We start from the raw sequence: 16,860 nt of genomic DNA on the forward strand, positions 1-16,860 counted from the left end.
TATAAGTTCTTGTTTTGGGGAGGAGAGGATGAGTCTCTACAGACCCCTTAACATCAGGAACCACAAGAATCTGCTGATCTCATGGCCTCACACTAAGGAATTAGAGCCATCTGAACCTTTCGCCTGTGCAGAAGAAGGAAGACATCAACGAAAATCATTTAAAGAGCTTTACACGCCACATAATGGATAAAGTGCTGTACAAAAGATTAGGACAGAATTATTGCCATTAATAAATAAAGATGAAACAACAGGGACAGGCCTAATTTGCTCAGTTCCACTTGCTATAGCTTTCAAATCACCCACACCTTGTCCTTTAAGCGGTTTACGATGCTAATGGTTAAGCATTATTCCTGCCATGGGGCACAGAATATTGCACAGAGCCTGGGGAAGGGAGAGCTTGCACAGGGAAATGTTCTCATTCTTGAAGAAATATATGTCCCCCTCAGGAGTTCACATAGAAATACAAAAATTAAATCTAGAGTCATTTCCAGGGCAGTGATGATTTCTTTACACCTGCAGGCAAAGTGTGGTATAATTTACAGCAGGAGGATTTATGCCATCACAACTGAAAAATCTTACTAGGAATATGTTTCCAGAGAGAACGAGAAGGAAGGAGAGAAAATGGCATCCACGGATTACAGTACCTACAGCCAAGCGGCAGCCCAGCAGGGATACAGTGCACACACCGCCCAGCCCACTCAAGGATACGCACAGACCACCCAGGCATATGGGCAGCAAAGTTACGGCACCTATGGACAGCCCACTGATGTCAGCTACAGCAGGCTCAGACCACTGCGACCTATGGGCAGACCGCCTCTGCAGCTTCTCATGGACAGCCTCCCGCTGGTTATACTGCTCCAGCTGCCCCCCAGGCATACAGTCAGCCTGTCCAGGGGGACAGCACTGGTGCTCACGGAACGACCACGGCTACGGCCACTACCACCCAGGCCTCCTGTGCAGCTCAGTCTGCTTATGGCCCTCAGCCTGCTTACCCAGCCTATGGGCAGCCGCCAGCAGCCACCGCACCTGCAAGACCGCAGGATGGTAACAAACCCGCTGAGACTAGTCAACCTCAATCTAGCACAGGGGGTCACAACCAGCCCAGCCTAGGATAGGGACAGAGCAACTACAGTTACCCCAGGTACCTGGGAGCTACCCCATGCAGCCAGTCACAGCACCACCATCTTATCCTCCTACCAGCTACTCCTCTACACAGCCGACCAGTTATGATCAGAGCAGTGACTCTCAGCAGAACCCCTATGGGCAGCCGAGCAGCTATGGACAGCAGAGTAGCTATGGTCAACAAAGCAGCTATGGGCAGCAGTCTGGAGGATTTTCCGGACCAGGAGAAAACCGGAGCATGAGTGGCCCTGATAACCGGGGCAGGGGAAGAGGGGGATTGGATCGTGGAGGCATGAGCAGAGGTGGGCGGGGAGGAGGACGCGGTGGAATGGGCGCTGGAGAGCGAGGTGGCTTCAGTAAGCCTGGTGGACCCATGGACGAAGGACCAGATCTTGATCTAGGCCCACCTGTAGATCCAGATGAAGACTCTGACAACAGTGCAATTTACGTGCAAGGCTTAAATGACAATGTGACTCTAGATGATCTGGCAGACTTCTTTAAGCAGTGTGGAGTTGTTACGATGAACAAGAGAACCGGACAACCCATGATCCATATCTACTTGGACAAGGAAACAGGAAAGCCCAAAGGTGATGCTCCAGTGTCCTATGAAGACCCACCAACTGCCAAGGCTGCTGTGGAGTGGTTTGATGGGAAAGATTTTCAAGGGAGCAAACTTAAGGTTTCTCTTGCTCGGAAGAAGCCTCCGATGAACAGCATGTGGGGTGGTATGCCTCCCCGTGAGGGCAGAGGGATGCCGCCGCCACTTCGTGGAGGTCCAGGGGGCCCAGGAGGTCCTGGGGGCCCCATGGGTCGTATGGGAGGCCGTGGAGGAGACAGAGGTGGCTTTCCCCCAAGAGGGCCTCGGGGTTCCCGAGGGAACCCATCCGGAGAAGGAAATGTCCAGCACCGAGCTGGAGACTGGCAGTGCCCCAATCCGGGGTGTGGAAACCAGAACTTCGCCTGGAGAACAGAATGCAACCAGTGTAAGGCCCCAAAGCCTGAAGGCTTCCTTCCACCACCCTTTCCACCCCCGGGTGGTGACCGTGGCAGAGGCGGCCCTGGTGGCATGCAGGGCGGAAGAGGCGGCCTCATGGACCGCAGTGGTCCCGGTGGTATGTTCAGAGGTGGCCGTGGTGGAGACAGAGGGGGCTTCCGTGGTGGCCGGGGCATGGACCGAGGTGGCTTTGGTGGAGGAAGACGGGGCGGCCCTGGTGGGCCCCCTGGACCTTTGATGGAACAGATGGGAGGAAGAAGAGGCAGGTGCGGAGGACCTGGAAAAATGGATAAAGGCGAGCACCGTCAGGAACGCAGAGACTGGCCCTACTAGACGCGGAGACCCCGCAGAGCTTCATTGACTACCAGATTTATTTTTTAAACCAGAAAATGTTTAAATTTATAATTCCATATTTATAATGTTGGCCACAACATTATGATTATTCCTTGTCTGTACTTTAGTATTTTTCACCATTTGTGAAGAAACATTAAAACAAGTTAATGGTAAAAAAAAAAAAAAAAAAGAAAGAAAGAAATATGTTTCCATATGTATTGTCATTTTTATTTTAAATGACATTTTGTAGCCAGGAGCACCAAAGCATGGTCGAACGTTTGATGGGTGGTTTGAACGTTTAGATGGGTGTTTAAGTTTCTTTTGTACAATGTTTAATATTTTGTATGCTATGTGAATGGAGTAGAGAGTTAATAAGCTTATTTCCTTAACTAATGCTTTATTTTATTTTATTTTTTACTTACAAAATATGTGTTTATCAATGCATGCATTGATTTTTGCCATGTACATACAGATTTTCACACTAAAATGTTAGCTGTGCCATAACATTTTTGTTCTTTTCAATATTCAAAGTTAATTTCTGATTGACACAATTCTCTGCAATTGTGTTTAGAGCTGCATAAGAGACTAGAAATTGGGAAACATTTTTCAGCAAATTTAACTGCATGTGTATTTGGAAATACTAATCTATTTATAAAGCTTTTAATCTGATTGCTTATTACTTGTTATAAAATTTAATATTTCAAATCACATCACACACCTAAATTATTGTTTTGCATTTTATTGCAAGACTTTCATCAACATTCTGAATTATTGAATAAATTGTTTGAGTTATCAATAACATTTTTAAAGTTAATTCCTCATTTTTAAAACAGTTTTAGATTTACAGAACAAAACACTGAGTAGAGAGTACAGAGAGTTCCCATAAAAATCCTCCCTTTATAGTATCCCCTAGTATTAATTAATACATTGTATTAGTGTGGTACATTTGTTACAGTTGATTAAAGTTTCTACTTTATACTATGGTTCACACTTGGTGTTTTACCGTTGTAGTTGTCCACAAATGCATGGTCACACTGTCATAAATAATAGTTTCACTAAAGCCATGAAAATCTGTGCACAACCTACTCCTCCCTCCCTGTCCCTCACCCTCAAACCTCCAGCAGTCATTGATCTTTTTATAGTTTTTATACTTTTGCCTTATCCAGAGTGTCATATAGTTGGACTCATTCACTATGTAACATTTCCAAACTGGCGTTTCCACTTAGCAATATGCATTAAGTTTTCTCCATGTCTGTGGCTTCTGAATAATATTCAATTGTATGGATGACCCACAGCTATCCAACCACATCTTGAAGGACATTTTGGTTGCTACCAGTTTGGGAAATTGTGAATAGAACTGCTATCAACATTCAATGTGCCGGTTTGGGTGTGAACATGTTTTCAACCCCCAAGTGTGATTACTTGATCATATGGTAGGTCTGTATTTAACTTTGTAAGAACTGCCAAACCAAAATCCAAAGTGGATTTCGCATTACCACTAGCAATGACCGAGAGTTCCTGTTGCTCCACATTCTTGCCAGATATGTGACTGTTAGTTTGGGTTTGATTTGGTCATTTTAATAGCTGGGTGGTGTTCAACTAGCACTTTATATAAGTAGAAAGGCCTGACTATAGTATCTGTACTTTATTTTTTTTTTAAGATTTATTTATTTATTTATTTAAGAGAGAGAGAGCATGAACAGGGTGAGGGGCAGAGGGAGCGGGAGAGAATCTCAAGCAGACTCCCCACTGAGTGCAGATCCCAACAGGGGGCTCGATCTCACAAACCTGAGATCATGACCTAAGTCAAAACCAAGAGTCAGATACTCAATTGACTGAGCCACCCAGGCACCCTGGTATCTGTACTTTAAAAAAAAAAAAAAAAGGTTTTTTTATTTGAGTAGAGTTGACATAATGTTGCATTAGTTTCAGGTGGACACCATAGTGATTCAACTTCTCCATATGTTATGCTGTGTTCACCACAAGCCTGTCACATCTGTCACCATACTTTTTAAGGAATAAAGGAAAGGGTGGTTTATTTCAAGTTAAAGTCCTTTGTGATGATCGCAAGTAATTGGTTGTATATAAACATCATGGGAGACAGAGGTTTGGGTGTTTCCATTTCACACCTTTTTCAGGTTTTGTAGCCACAGTTCGTTAACAGTTTCATGGATAAGAAAGGCAATGACATGACCCTACAAATAACCATTGATGTTGTTGACAAAAGCTCTTAGAGGACTTAAATCCTATCTGAATACAAGTGGGGAAATGATTGCATGGCCTCTGCTGAGAGTATTGATGACGTTTGACAGTATCATGATTGAGATTATGACCAGGAACCCAAGCACACCTGGATCCTACCCTGCCAGACACCCTTCCTCCAATGGGCTTCCCAAAGATGTTATTTACCAAGAACAACAGCAGATGAAAGTCAGAGAGTATCATGTGATTAACAGCTACTCAACTCTTCCTGATGAGCTGGTGTGAAAATTGTGCTGGAGGTTTGGGGGATCACACATCTGCAAGTCCACACATCTGCCCACACATGGCTGGGCCCAGAATGCAAGATGACCACCCAGGTCCAGTCCATCTCAGCCTTTCTTTTGTCTTTGCTCTAGGTCAGCTTCATTCTAGATGAGGCTCTCTGCTGGGGAGCCTGCATATTCGGGTATGCACCCCACCTGCTTAGCAACCACAGCAGAGAGTGTTCTTTCTCCACAGGTCCAATGAATGTCCTGGGATAACTCTGATCTAGTCTGATTTGGATCACACACCCATTCCCAAATCTATCTCTGGACAGGAATATGGAACATGCTTGTGTCTCCACATCAGGAAGTGGGTCAAGCCACACTTAGAGTCACATGGATAGGGAGTGGAGAAAGAACAGTTCCCTAGAAGAAAAAATGGTGTGGTGCCAGCAAAACAATGGGAAAAGGGGGACAGGAAAAGACAGCAGGTACCCACTGTACCCCCATATCCAATTCTTGGAAATAACATGCTTAGGCATGCACAAGACAGAGAGGAGAGAGAAATAGAGAGGCATAGTAGGCACCCAGTAAATAGTTGTTGAAGGTATGAGGCTCTTTCTCAGCTCTGGTGCTCAGCCTATACCACTGCATGCATCAGGTTATATATAGCTCACTGCCCATGACTGTCTCCTTCACTTGATCTTGAACATCCGATAGGCGGGGATGTGGTCTTATCATCTCCAGATACTTCACATGGAAACTGGTCTTAGTAGGTACTCAACAAAGGTTGTGGAATGACTTTTGAAGGAGACATAGGGTCTACATGAAATACCCTTCAAGATGTTTGCCTTAAAACTCAGAAAATGATCCAGGGAAAAGTCAGCAAACCTGAGTTCTCTCTCAAAGTACAAGCCAAAGGACGTCTTAGTACAATGTGACCCTGCATTATTTGGTAGGCTTGTTTTCCTAATGCAACTACACAGTCTGAATAAGGTTTGGGGGGAAAAACATGTTATCTTGTGAACGAGACAGCATGGCTCAGTGGAAGCAGTGTAGGCTTGGGCTTCAGATGACCTCAAAGCACAACTCCACCACTGAGCAGAACTTGGGGAAATGACTGAACTTCTGTCACCTTCTGTTTCCTCATGTATAAGGATTTGTAGGCTGTATGTAAAGTTCCTCAGTAAATGTTGGCCTTTCCTGGCCTTGGGAGGGACCCTGTATGACCTCCACATCAGGCTACCGAGGGACCCAAGATGGCACTGGGGAGACCAGTGGCAAAACACGTCTGCAGAAGGAAGCAGCTATTGGAAGCAGGAGTTGGCCATCAGGCTGGGAAGACTTGGTTCCCTGGATTCTCCTTCTCTGTCTACTCTCTGTTTCTTTATTTTCTGTTTCTTGTGTAATCAGACTCAATGGGTAGCTTAATTCTCACAGAAAGGTGTAATCCCAGGATAAGGAGTCTTTCATTCCAGGGAACACTCTGGTTCATCAGTTTACGGATGAACTGGAGTTACAGATGAACCAGATGTTCCTTGTTAACCTTCTCCTCTCTGTTTACGCTGATGACAGTCCATCTGCCACCCAACCTGTGAAAATTCCGTCATGTTTCCAGGACAATTCTCTGCTCTGCCCCATCTGTGTTTAAGAGGGATTCATTATATCTTTAAATTAAATCAGGCAATTTAATGAGGAAAGAGGAATCTAACAACCAAGTAATTCTATGGGGAGGAAAACCGAAACAAAACAAAATCAATTGGTGGACTAAACTGGTTGGAACTTTCATCTCACAAAACAAAACCAGTTGCTCCATTTGTTAATGACTCATGTTCATGTTAAACTCCACCTAAGTTCCTTGCCTTTTTTGATCACTTCCTGGGTGTGTCGCCCCCCCACTCTATCTATGCTTTCAATTCAGTCTCATCATCATAGCTGTTTTTTCTCTTATTAGCTTACATGGCTTCACTCCTTTATTTTCTCATGCCTAATTGGATTTTTTCCATTTTTTTCCCAATTAGTTTTGTGCTCCTTCCATGAGTCATATTTCTGAGCATAAATGAGTAGGAAACGAGGACTTTGGTAGATAACCATTGTTTGCATGGATGGAAGCACTATCCTAGGTGTTGGGGCAGAGGAGGACATTGAAAATAGAATCAGGAGATCAATGGACTTAATTGCCACAAGGAAAACCAGGTTCCAGGAGTGTGATCAAGGCACAGATGTAGGGGGTTTGCGAGTGGATGGAAAATGTTTCAAAAGGGAGTGGCCCTCAGCTGCTATTCCTTCCCACAGCTATTGGTCTTAGCTGGAGGAAGAACTATGTTGGAATGGACAGGGCATGTGACTACAATTCCAGTGAATTGCCACAAGCAAATCAAGGTACTATTTGAGAGTTCTGGTCGGGCAGAGGAAGGTTGTTTCATTCCCTTAGGCAGGACCCAGGATGGACAGAGCCCAAAAGGTGCACCCAAAGCACATGGCAGTTTTTCTCAGAGTTACCAGGCTAGCTGTCTCAGTTTCATGAAGCTGGACCGAAAGATCTCCAGGACTTCTCTGTTAGAAGTGAGGTCACTGCAGACATTCAGTTGATGTTATTTACGGTGGCTGCAGCCCCCTCCACCTTGTAAAGAGGGCAAGCAGTCTTCTCTTCCATCTGATTAAGTGTCTGTTTGCACAGCATGATCCTAAATAGGAGACAGGCTAAGAAAGCTTGAGCAGACCCTTTTGCTGGAGCAGACCTGTTCAGAACTTATAACTATGACTCTCCAGGACTTTTTCATTATCATCATCTCTTCTCCTACATTTACAGAGCATGCATAAAGTGGTAAGTCCTGTACAAAGTGCAGAGAAGACTTAAATTTTCAGTTCTATTGGTTTATCCATTAAAATGGCCACCATATTGGCATATAGTGTGCAAATGTTCCTATATTATCCATTAACAGGAGCTGCTGTGACTGGAGGGCACCCCTGACCTAGAGATAGCAGGTGATAAGTGCCAACCAACCAACAGCAGGAAAAGCAGGATACAGAGGACTTTCTTCCATGGGGCATACATGGAATGGACTATAGATCCCACCACACAAAATAGACTTTTCCTTTGGGTAAAACCAAACTTGCTTTCCAAGAAGTAATAGTTTAGACCCAGGCCAGGAGCTTGACCTGAAGCAAAAATGTTGTCTGTTTAGGTGGGGGAACCAATTGCTCTCAAGGGGACAGGTCTTCTGCCCAAGGTTAAAATTTACCTGTGCAGAGATGCAGCATATATTCCTCCACAGCTGAACTCAACATATTCATGAGCCCCCATTTCTTCTGGTAGCAGAGACAAAATAATCTTGACTCTTCCAGGCTGCTCAGTCACTTCTGGGCAAATGCTCAAACAATTCAAAGTTGTGATACTTAATCAACAGCTGCATATCATAAGACCTGTTTTGACATGAGAATACACTATTTTCTAAGAGATCTACTACACCATCAGGCAGTCTTTGCACAACTGTACACACTCCAGCAGAGAAGGAAGCACTGAGTGACACGCTTGGGTGGGGCTGAGAAGGCTGCCCTGCAGAAGCTCACACACTGAAAGAAAGAAGCAGAAGGATCAGAAGGAGGTAGTAGTCTAGATATGGAGTAGAGTTAGAGTTGTTTCCCTTAATTTACCACAAAAAAATCATTAAGTGCAAAGATTGGCATCTTCTAAACTTATTAAAGAAAAAAGTAAACCAAGTTTCCTTAAACAAGAAGTGAATGTATACATTCTAGAAGAATACCAAGGATGGGAATCAGCTCAGTTTAGGAGGTGATCTGAAAACTTTTGGAACAAGTATATTGATTCTGAGACTCTTGCTGGAAATGACAAAGATGCTGATCGGCAATGTCCAGGATGACTTGTCCTCCCAGGAGCCCTCTGATCAGGTTTCCTCTTCCCGGGTCAGAGAGAAACACCATCAAAGGGCTGGGCTTTGTTCTCCCAGTTCTGGTGGGGAGCCAGGGAAGATCACACAGCAGAAAGGACACTAGACTCAGAGCCATGAAACTACTTCTGTGGTCGGGACATACAGCATCTTTGTGGCCATAGTCTACAGTTTAGAGTGAAGGGCAGAGTAAAATTAAGAGGAGTGGGGAATCTCAAAAGAAAGCAAGTTTAAACTGTAACAAGCTAGAACTTTATGCTAAACATAACAGGAAGCCACTAAAGGGGTTCCATGGGGGCAATAATGGATCAGATTTGGGTATTGTGAGTCTCCTGCAAAAGAGGACAAAATAATGGAAAAAGGAGATTCTTTCCCAAGGATTTTTAGTGGAGGATAAAAAGGCTTAAATTTCCAGTTGGATATGGGGGTATGATGGAAAAGGGGGCATCAAGTGTGGTCCACTTTTCCTGGTGTGTATAGGACATGGCATGATGCCATGCACTGAAATGGGGCATGGATGGCTGAGTAAGTTGAGGGGGTAGAGAGGGAAAAGGGGAGATGAGCTCAGCTGCGGAAATGGGGGGTGGAGGCGGAGAAGGAGCACCACTTGTGGCCCAAGTTCCCTTTCCCCGTAATGTGTACATGGGAGGCGGTGGGGCAGGGATGGGTTGTTTTGTAAGCAACAATTTCAGTCCCTTGTTACTTTTCTGCTCTACTGGCTCTTCCCTCCCCAAGGGAGCTGGAGTGGAAATATGGAGTTCATAGAGCCGTATTCACTAGTGGGCAGAGTCACGGTGCCTCAAAGGCAGGGTTCTTCTCCTCCTCATGCAGAGGAGGCCTTCTGTTTGCCCGTTGCCCTCGCTCCTGTCTCCTTGAAGCTAACCTCCTGGGAATGCCTGTATCCAGGCGTGTGCACCAGAATGCCAAGGATGGATCCACACAGCATAGGGACCTTATTTAGTTTTAACAGTTACAAATGTATTCATTTTTGTTTCAAACTGGATGGCTCAAAACAACTGAAATTATTCTCTCAGTTCTGGAGGCCAGAAGTCTGAAATCAGGATCCACTGGGCCATAATCAAGCTGTCAGCAGGGCTGTGCGCCAGGGGTTTTAGGGGACAGTCTGTTCCTAGCTTCTTCTGCCCTCTGGCGGCCGTCAGCATTCCCTGACTTGTGGCCACATCACTGCAATTACAAGGCCAGCATCTTTGAATCTCTCTCTCGGCCCTGTCTTCAGGTCACCTTCTCCTCTGTGACTCGTCCAACCTTGCTCTACCTCCTTCTTACAGAGAATGCATGTGATGGCATTTAGGACCTTCCTGGATAATCCAGGCGAATCTGCCTGTCTCAGGATCCTTAATTTAATGGCATCTGCAAGGACGTTTTTCTGCCATATAAGGTCCCATTCACAGGTTCCAGAAATCAGGACACAGATGTCTCTTAGGGAGCCATTTTCCAGTCTCCCCCAAAACCCCTACTCTAAGCACAGGTTAAACCTGTGTCCCCATCAAAGTTTCCCAGAAGCCACACATTTGAGTGGGCTCCAGGCACTTGTCTAGCCCTTAATATAATATTTTGGTCTCCATTTGGAAAGCACCCTTTGTGTATATACTACATTGACCAGAATCCTGGAAGGAAGGAAGAGTCTCAGGTCTGGAATTCTTTTTCTAATCTCTTTGACTGAACCACAGAAAATTCTATCTATTAAAAGCAGCCACTGGCTGTGAATGAAGCTGGTGTTGAGAACTTTCAGAACATTGATACTTTCCTAAGATCTGTATAATAAGAACCGATAACTTAAAGACCATTTCTAGGATTGTTTTCAAATTACAAATCAGTTCAAACTTTCACTCCACTGGTCTAGAAATGAATTTTTCCAGAACAAGGCCCTTCTGTATTCTGAGGGCTACATTCGGTCCAGAAACTAACTTGCCCTTATTAGGTTAGAAAAGAATTCCGACTAGATTTACTACAAAGAGCAAGGCAACAGTTATGGAAGAGCCAAGTCAAACTTCAACTATGCACAGTCTTTTTGGAGTTCCGTGAAAGCCAGGCGACAGACGAAGGCTGCTAGTCAGAAATTCTTTGCTAGTGATATTCTCACTGCCAACTCTTTCCACTTGTTGTGAAACCTTTGTCCTACCTCACTGACTTCCTGACTTCTGGGGCACACATCTTAGTGTCTCTGTTTGGAGTTAGTAGGACAATCGCTTGTGACATCTCTTTGCCTCATACCCTTCCATCAGAGAATTGCCAGTCAACCAGGCCAATGCTCTTTAGTTTTTATTTTTGCCCTTGGTCTGACTTTTAAGGGGTAAAAAATGCTGAACATAAAATTCACCATCTTAACCATTTCTAAATGTACAATTCAGTAGTGTTAAGTATATTCACACTGTTGTGCAACCAATCTCCAGAAATTTTTCAACTTGTAAAACTAAAACTGTACCAATTAAACAGCAACTCCTCACTCTAACCCCCTCCCCTCACCCCTGGCAACCACCACTCTACTTTCTGTCTCTATGATTTGATTATTCTAGTACCTCATTTGCGTGGAATCAGTATTTGTCCTTTTGTGACAGGCTTATTTCATTCGGCACCATGTCATCAAGGTTCATCCACTCAATCATATGTCAGCACTTCCTTCCTTTTTAGGCTGAATAACATTCCATTATATGGATAGACCACATTTTGTTTATCCATTCATTCATCCATCCATGGTTGCTTCTATCTCTTGCCTATTGTGAATAGTGCTGCCATAAACACACGTGGACACACATCTATTTGCGTTCCTGTGTTCAGTTCATTTAAGTACTTATTTAAAAGTAGAATTGCTAGATCCTATGGTAACTCTGTTTAATTTTTTGAAGATCTGACAGACAGTTTCCCACAGACGCTTCACCATTTTACATTCCCACCAACCTTGTCCAGGGCTTCCAATTTTACCACATCATCTCCAACATTCATTATTCTCTGGGGTTTGTTGTGTTTTGTTTCGTCTTGATAGTCGCCATCCTATTGAGTTCGAGGTGATACCTCATTGTTGTTTGGATTTGCATTTTCTTTATGTTCAGTGATATCAGCATCTTTTCATGTGCTTATTGCCATTTGTATATCATCTTTGGAGAAATGTCTGTTCAAATCCTTTGCCTATCCTTTAACTGGGTTACTTGGAGTCTTTTTGTTGTTGGGTTGTAGTCATTTATATATTATCAGGCATATAATTTGTAGATATTTTGTTTCATACTTAGATTGCGTTTCATTCTGTGGAATGTGTCCTTTGATGCACGGAAGTTTGATTTTGGTCTAATTTGTCTGGTTTTACTTTTGTTTCTTGTGCTTCTGGTGTCCACACAGTGCTTTCTTTTAAAACTTCATTTTTTTAGAGAACTTTTGAGTTCACAGCAAAACAGAGATTTCCCACCTACCTCCTGCTCCCACACATGCACAGATTTTCCCAGTATCCACAAGCCCCTCCAGAACGGTATATTTGTTACAATTGATGAATCCACATTGAAACATCATAATCTCCCCAAGTCTATAGTTTACATTAGAGTTCACTCTTGGTGTTGTACATTTTATGGGTTTTACAAAATGTGTAATGACATGTATCCATCATTTAGTATCTTACAGGGTATTTTTTAGCACCCTAAAAATCCTCTGTGCTCCACCTCTCCATCTCTCCCCACTCCGCTAACCCCTGGCAGCCACTGATCTTTTTACTGTCTCCATAGATTTGCCTTTCCCACAGTGCCGCATATTAGGAATCATAAAGTATGTAGCTTTTTCAGGTTGGCTTCTTTCACTTATCAATATGCATTGAAGTTTCCTCTGTCTGTTTGCATGGCTTGATGGCTCACTTCTTTTTTTTTTTTTTTTTTTAAAGATTTTATTTATTTAATTGAGAGAGAGAGAATGAGAGATAGAGAGCATGAGAGGGAAGAGGGTCAGAGGGAGAAGCAGACTCCCTGCTGAGCAAGGAGCCCGATGTGGGACTCGATCCCGGGACTCCAGGATCATGACCTGAGCTGAAGGCAGTCGCTTAACCAACTGAGCCAGCCAGGCACCCCTGCTCACTTCTTTTTAATGCTGAATAATATTCCATTGTCTGGATGTAGCCCAGCTTACTAATCCATTCCCCTCCTGAAGGACATCTTGGTTGCTTCCAAGTGTTGGTGATTATAAATAAAGCTGCTATAAACATCCATGTATAGGTCTTTGTAGACCGAAGTCGTCAACTCCTTTGGATAATTACCAAGGAACAAGAATTCTGGATCCTATAATTGTTTGTATTTCTTAGTGTTGGTTGTGATCTCTCCTCTTTCATTCATGATTTTATATATTTGGGTCCTTTCTTTTTTCTTTTCGATTAAGTCTGGCCAGGGGTTTATCAATCAGAAGACATGAACAGACATTTCTGCAAAGAAGACATCCAAATGGCCAACAGACTCATGAAAAAGTGCTCAACATCACTCGGCATCAGGGAAATCCAAAACAAAACCTCAATGAGATATCACCTCACACCAGTCAGAATGGCTAAAATTAACAAGTCAGGAAAAGACAGATGTTGGTGGAGATGTGGAGAAAGGGGAACCCTCCTACACTGTTGGTGGGAATGCAAGCTGGTGCAGCCACTCTGGAAAACTGTATGGAGGTTCCTCAAAAAGTTGAAAATAGAGCTACCCTATGACCCAGCAATTGCACTACTGGGTATTTACCCCAAAGATACAAATGTAGGGATCCGAAGGGGTAAGTGCACCATGATGTTTATAGCAGTAATTTCCACAATAGCCAAACTGTGGAAAGAGCCAAGATGTCCATTGACAGATGAATGGATGTCCCGAGACAGGGACAGAGGGACAGAGGGATAGGGGTCTGGGAGTTAACGTGCAGCACCCAGAGAGGGAGCATTGAATAGGGGAGGTCAGCGGGTGGTCTGTGGACACTGAGTACGAGCCTCAGGAGCCCGACGTGGTCTCTGAGCAGGGCAAGGGAGGAGGTGGGATAATGGGCCTGGAAAAGACACAGGGGCAGAGACAACAAACATGACGGATTAAACGCCAGGATGTTCTCTCCTGTGCTTGGCTAGCATAAGTGTAAACAGCCCAAGGGAGGGTGAGGAAGTCTCCCCCCCATCCAATGAATGATTCTGAAATTCCTGTCAACAGTGGACAGTGGGAAATCACAACATGTTTAGTAAGATTTGGAAAAATGGAACATGGTGACATTTCATACACTCCAGAAGTGAGGAGCACTTCATACCCAGCTGTGTTAGTCATGGCTCTCCAGAGAAATAGAACCAAGAGCATACACATAGATACAGAAGAAGAGATTTATCATGCGGGTTGGCTTTTGTGATTATGGGGCCTGCGATACACCACCATCTGCCGTCCGTGGTAAGCTGGAGAGCCAACAAAGCACGTTGTATAATTCAGTCCAAATCCAAAGGCCTGAGAACCAGGAGCTCTGATGTCCAAGGACAGAAGACAGATGTCCCAGCTCAAGAAGAGCGAGAGCATTCACCCTTCCGCCACTTTTTCGTTCTATTCCGGGCTCTCAAAGGATTGGATGTCCACCCACACTGGACAGGGCAGATCTTCTTTACCTAGTCTGATTCAAATGCTAATCTCTTCTGGAAACACCCTCATAGACGCATTCAGAAATAATGTTTTACCAGTTGTCTGGGCATCCCTTAGCCCAGTCAAGCTGACACATAAAATTAACCGTCACATCAGTATAATGTTAGTGAACTGTAGGGAGTGTGTTAATAGATACAACCTTTTTGAAGATCAGTGTGACATTACATATTAAGTGTCTTTTTTTTTTTTTTTAAGATTTTATTTATTTGACAGAGAGAGACAGCGAGAGCAGGAACACAAGCAGGGGGAGTGGGAGAGGGAGAAGCAGGCTTCCCGCCGAGCAGGGAGCCCGATGCGGGACTCGATCCCAGGACCCTGGGATCATGACCTGAGCTGAAGGCAGACGCTTAACGACTGAGCCACCCAGGCGCCCCACATATTAAGTGTCTTAAAAATGTTCAAGCCCTTTGACCCTGTAACAATCCCAATGTCAGGAACCTAGCCCAAGGACACAACTTCACAAAGCTTATTCACAAAGATTTCTGTTGATTGTTTATAACAGGAGAAAACAGGAGATGACTTAAGTGGCCAGTGTAGGGAAACCATGGTCTTTGTCCTCGTATTTCTGCCTCAGTGACTAAAACAGTCATGTCTTCCTGGGGAAGGTTTAGGGACCACACTCTTGCACTCTATCCCACACTCCCTAACAACCGTGGGGAGGGGTGTGACTTATGGGACGGTGAGAAATGGTAACCCGTGGGTTGTCTGCCATCTGCCGGGACCACCCAGGTGGCAGCCCACCACGCCTTCTAGTGCAAGCAGATGGCTGTACCAAGTCTAGATTTGCAGGCCCAGCCTTCCTCTGATCAGATTTAAGGAAGAAACCTTGGTTTGGGGCTTCATTTTTACGCAGCACTTGAACATCTGGCTTCACCAGTAATAAAGTGGACTCTGTATTTTAATTCCTCCCTGATGCTTGTCCTTCATGGGATAGTGGTGAGGAGTGGCTGTGCTCATCCCAGAGCATGCCCACCCATGGTTCATTGAGAATAGTCATAGAAGGGGGGGGGTCCTGGAAACCAGTGTCAGAGGGCAGGAGGGGGCCTCTTGAAGAAGCCCCAGCAGCTGGTGCAGGCTGCCTCACAGCTGCTTCTAATACTCAGGGGCCATGTAAACAGGCTTTATAACACAAGTGGGCCAGCCTGGGCAACTATGGCGTGACTGGAGTGTGACATTTGAGTCACTGGGAGGCTTTGGCTGGCGTCATCCAGGCCTGGCCATATGGCCCTCTGTGAGTGTGACCCATACAAGCAGAGCTTGAACTCTGGATTTACCGAAATAGCCTGAGACAGGTATTGAATTATCGGAGAAAGAGAGTTTTTCTCCTGGACCATGTGAAAGATATAAATCTTGGTCCACAAATGCATCTGCTCAAGAATTATAACTTATTTTCTGTAATACCATCATTTCGAACTCCATGGCTCCTTGGGTTCCTGAGATTTCCATTGTATTCCTGGCACCTTGGGTCTTACATGGTGCTGAGGAGTGGAGGGGGAGAGAACATTTGGTCCTTGGTCGGAAGTCCACACAGGTGACCATTGAGACATCCACTGCCTCTGTCTATGTGGCTCCATTCTGATTTGGTGGCTATCTCAAAGTGCTGTTTTTTGAAAAATGAACAGTGGTTATGCCTAGACTGATTAGAAAAGGTGGGGTAAGTAAATTTCTTTTGAGAGAGAGTCAGCGAGCAGGGGACGGGGCTGGGGGGAGGGGGAGAATCTTAAGCAGGCTCCATGCCCAGTAGAGCCCATTGCAGGGCTCCATCTCACAACCCTGAGATCATGACCTGAGCCGAAATCAAGAGTCGGATGCTTAACCAACGGAGTCACCCAGGCGCCCCTAGGGATAAGTCAATTTTTGCCCATTCTGAAGTAGTAGAGTACCACAGTTAAGCCAACTGAGTTTTCTCTGAACGAGGAGATCTTGACAACAGCCACAGCCTGACCTGTACCTCGGGAAGACAAATCAAGAACCCCTTCCTTCTTGCCTCCCCTTCCCCATATCCCATCCAGTCCCCACCGCAGTGACAGGCTAGGTGGGGGCATCTGCATTGTCCACCGTACTGAGTCTGGGACAACTGTGGTAGCACTGGGTTTACTTGGGTTTTCTAAGTTCTGTGGGCCTGGGGCTGGTAATATACTGGTTGTCCCACTGACTCCTTGAAAAAGTGGGCTATAGAAGAAATTTGGGGTTGGATCAGTTTGCTTAAGGAGTGACACCTGTTCTAATGAGAACTTAGGCTTCAGCTTCTGGAGAAAACCCAGGCTCCTGACTGAGATCCTGCTCAAACAGGGGAGGTCAAGATATTAGGGAGGGAAGAATTTTGGATTTGAATTCTCTTGGCTTTTCATTTAGGTGATTTCATATTTGGACTTCCATAATGAAATTCTTGTTGAGAA

At 44.7% G+C, this 16,860-nt stretch overlaps 1 protein-coding gene across 1 annotated transcript; it reads left to right on the plus strand.

The window, feature by feature from the left end:
- Positions 1–598: 598 nt before the first annotated feature.
- LOC118000440 (RNA-binding protein EWS-like) lies at positions 599–2,449 on the plus strand. Its single transcript, XM_034990145.1, is given in 3 exon segments — positions 599–775; positions 778–1,023; positions 1,191–2,449. Coding segments are annotated over 3 exon segments (1,659 nt in total). The 5' UTR covers positions 599–621.
- Positions 2,450–16,860: the final 14,411 nt, after the last annotated feature.

This window comes from Mirounga leonina, unplaced genomic scaffold, assembly GCF_011800145.1.
Source record: "Mirounga leonina isolate KUSES-001 unplaced genomic scaffold, KU_Mleo_1.0 Mir_496, whole genome shotgun sequence".
NCBI classification, from domain to species: domain Eukaryota; kingdom Metazoa; phylum Chordata; class Mammalia; order Carnivora; family Phocidae; genus Mirounga; species Mirounga leonina.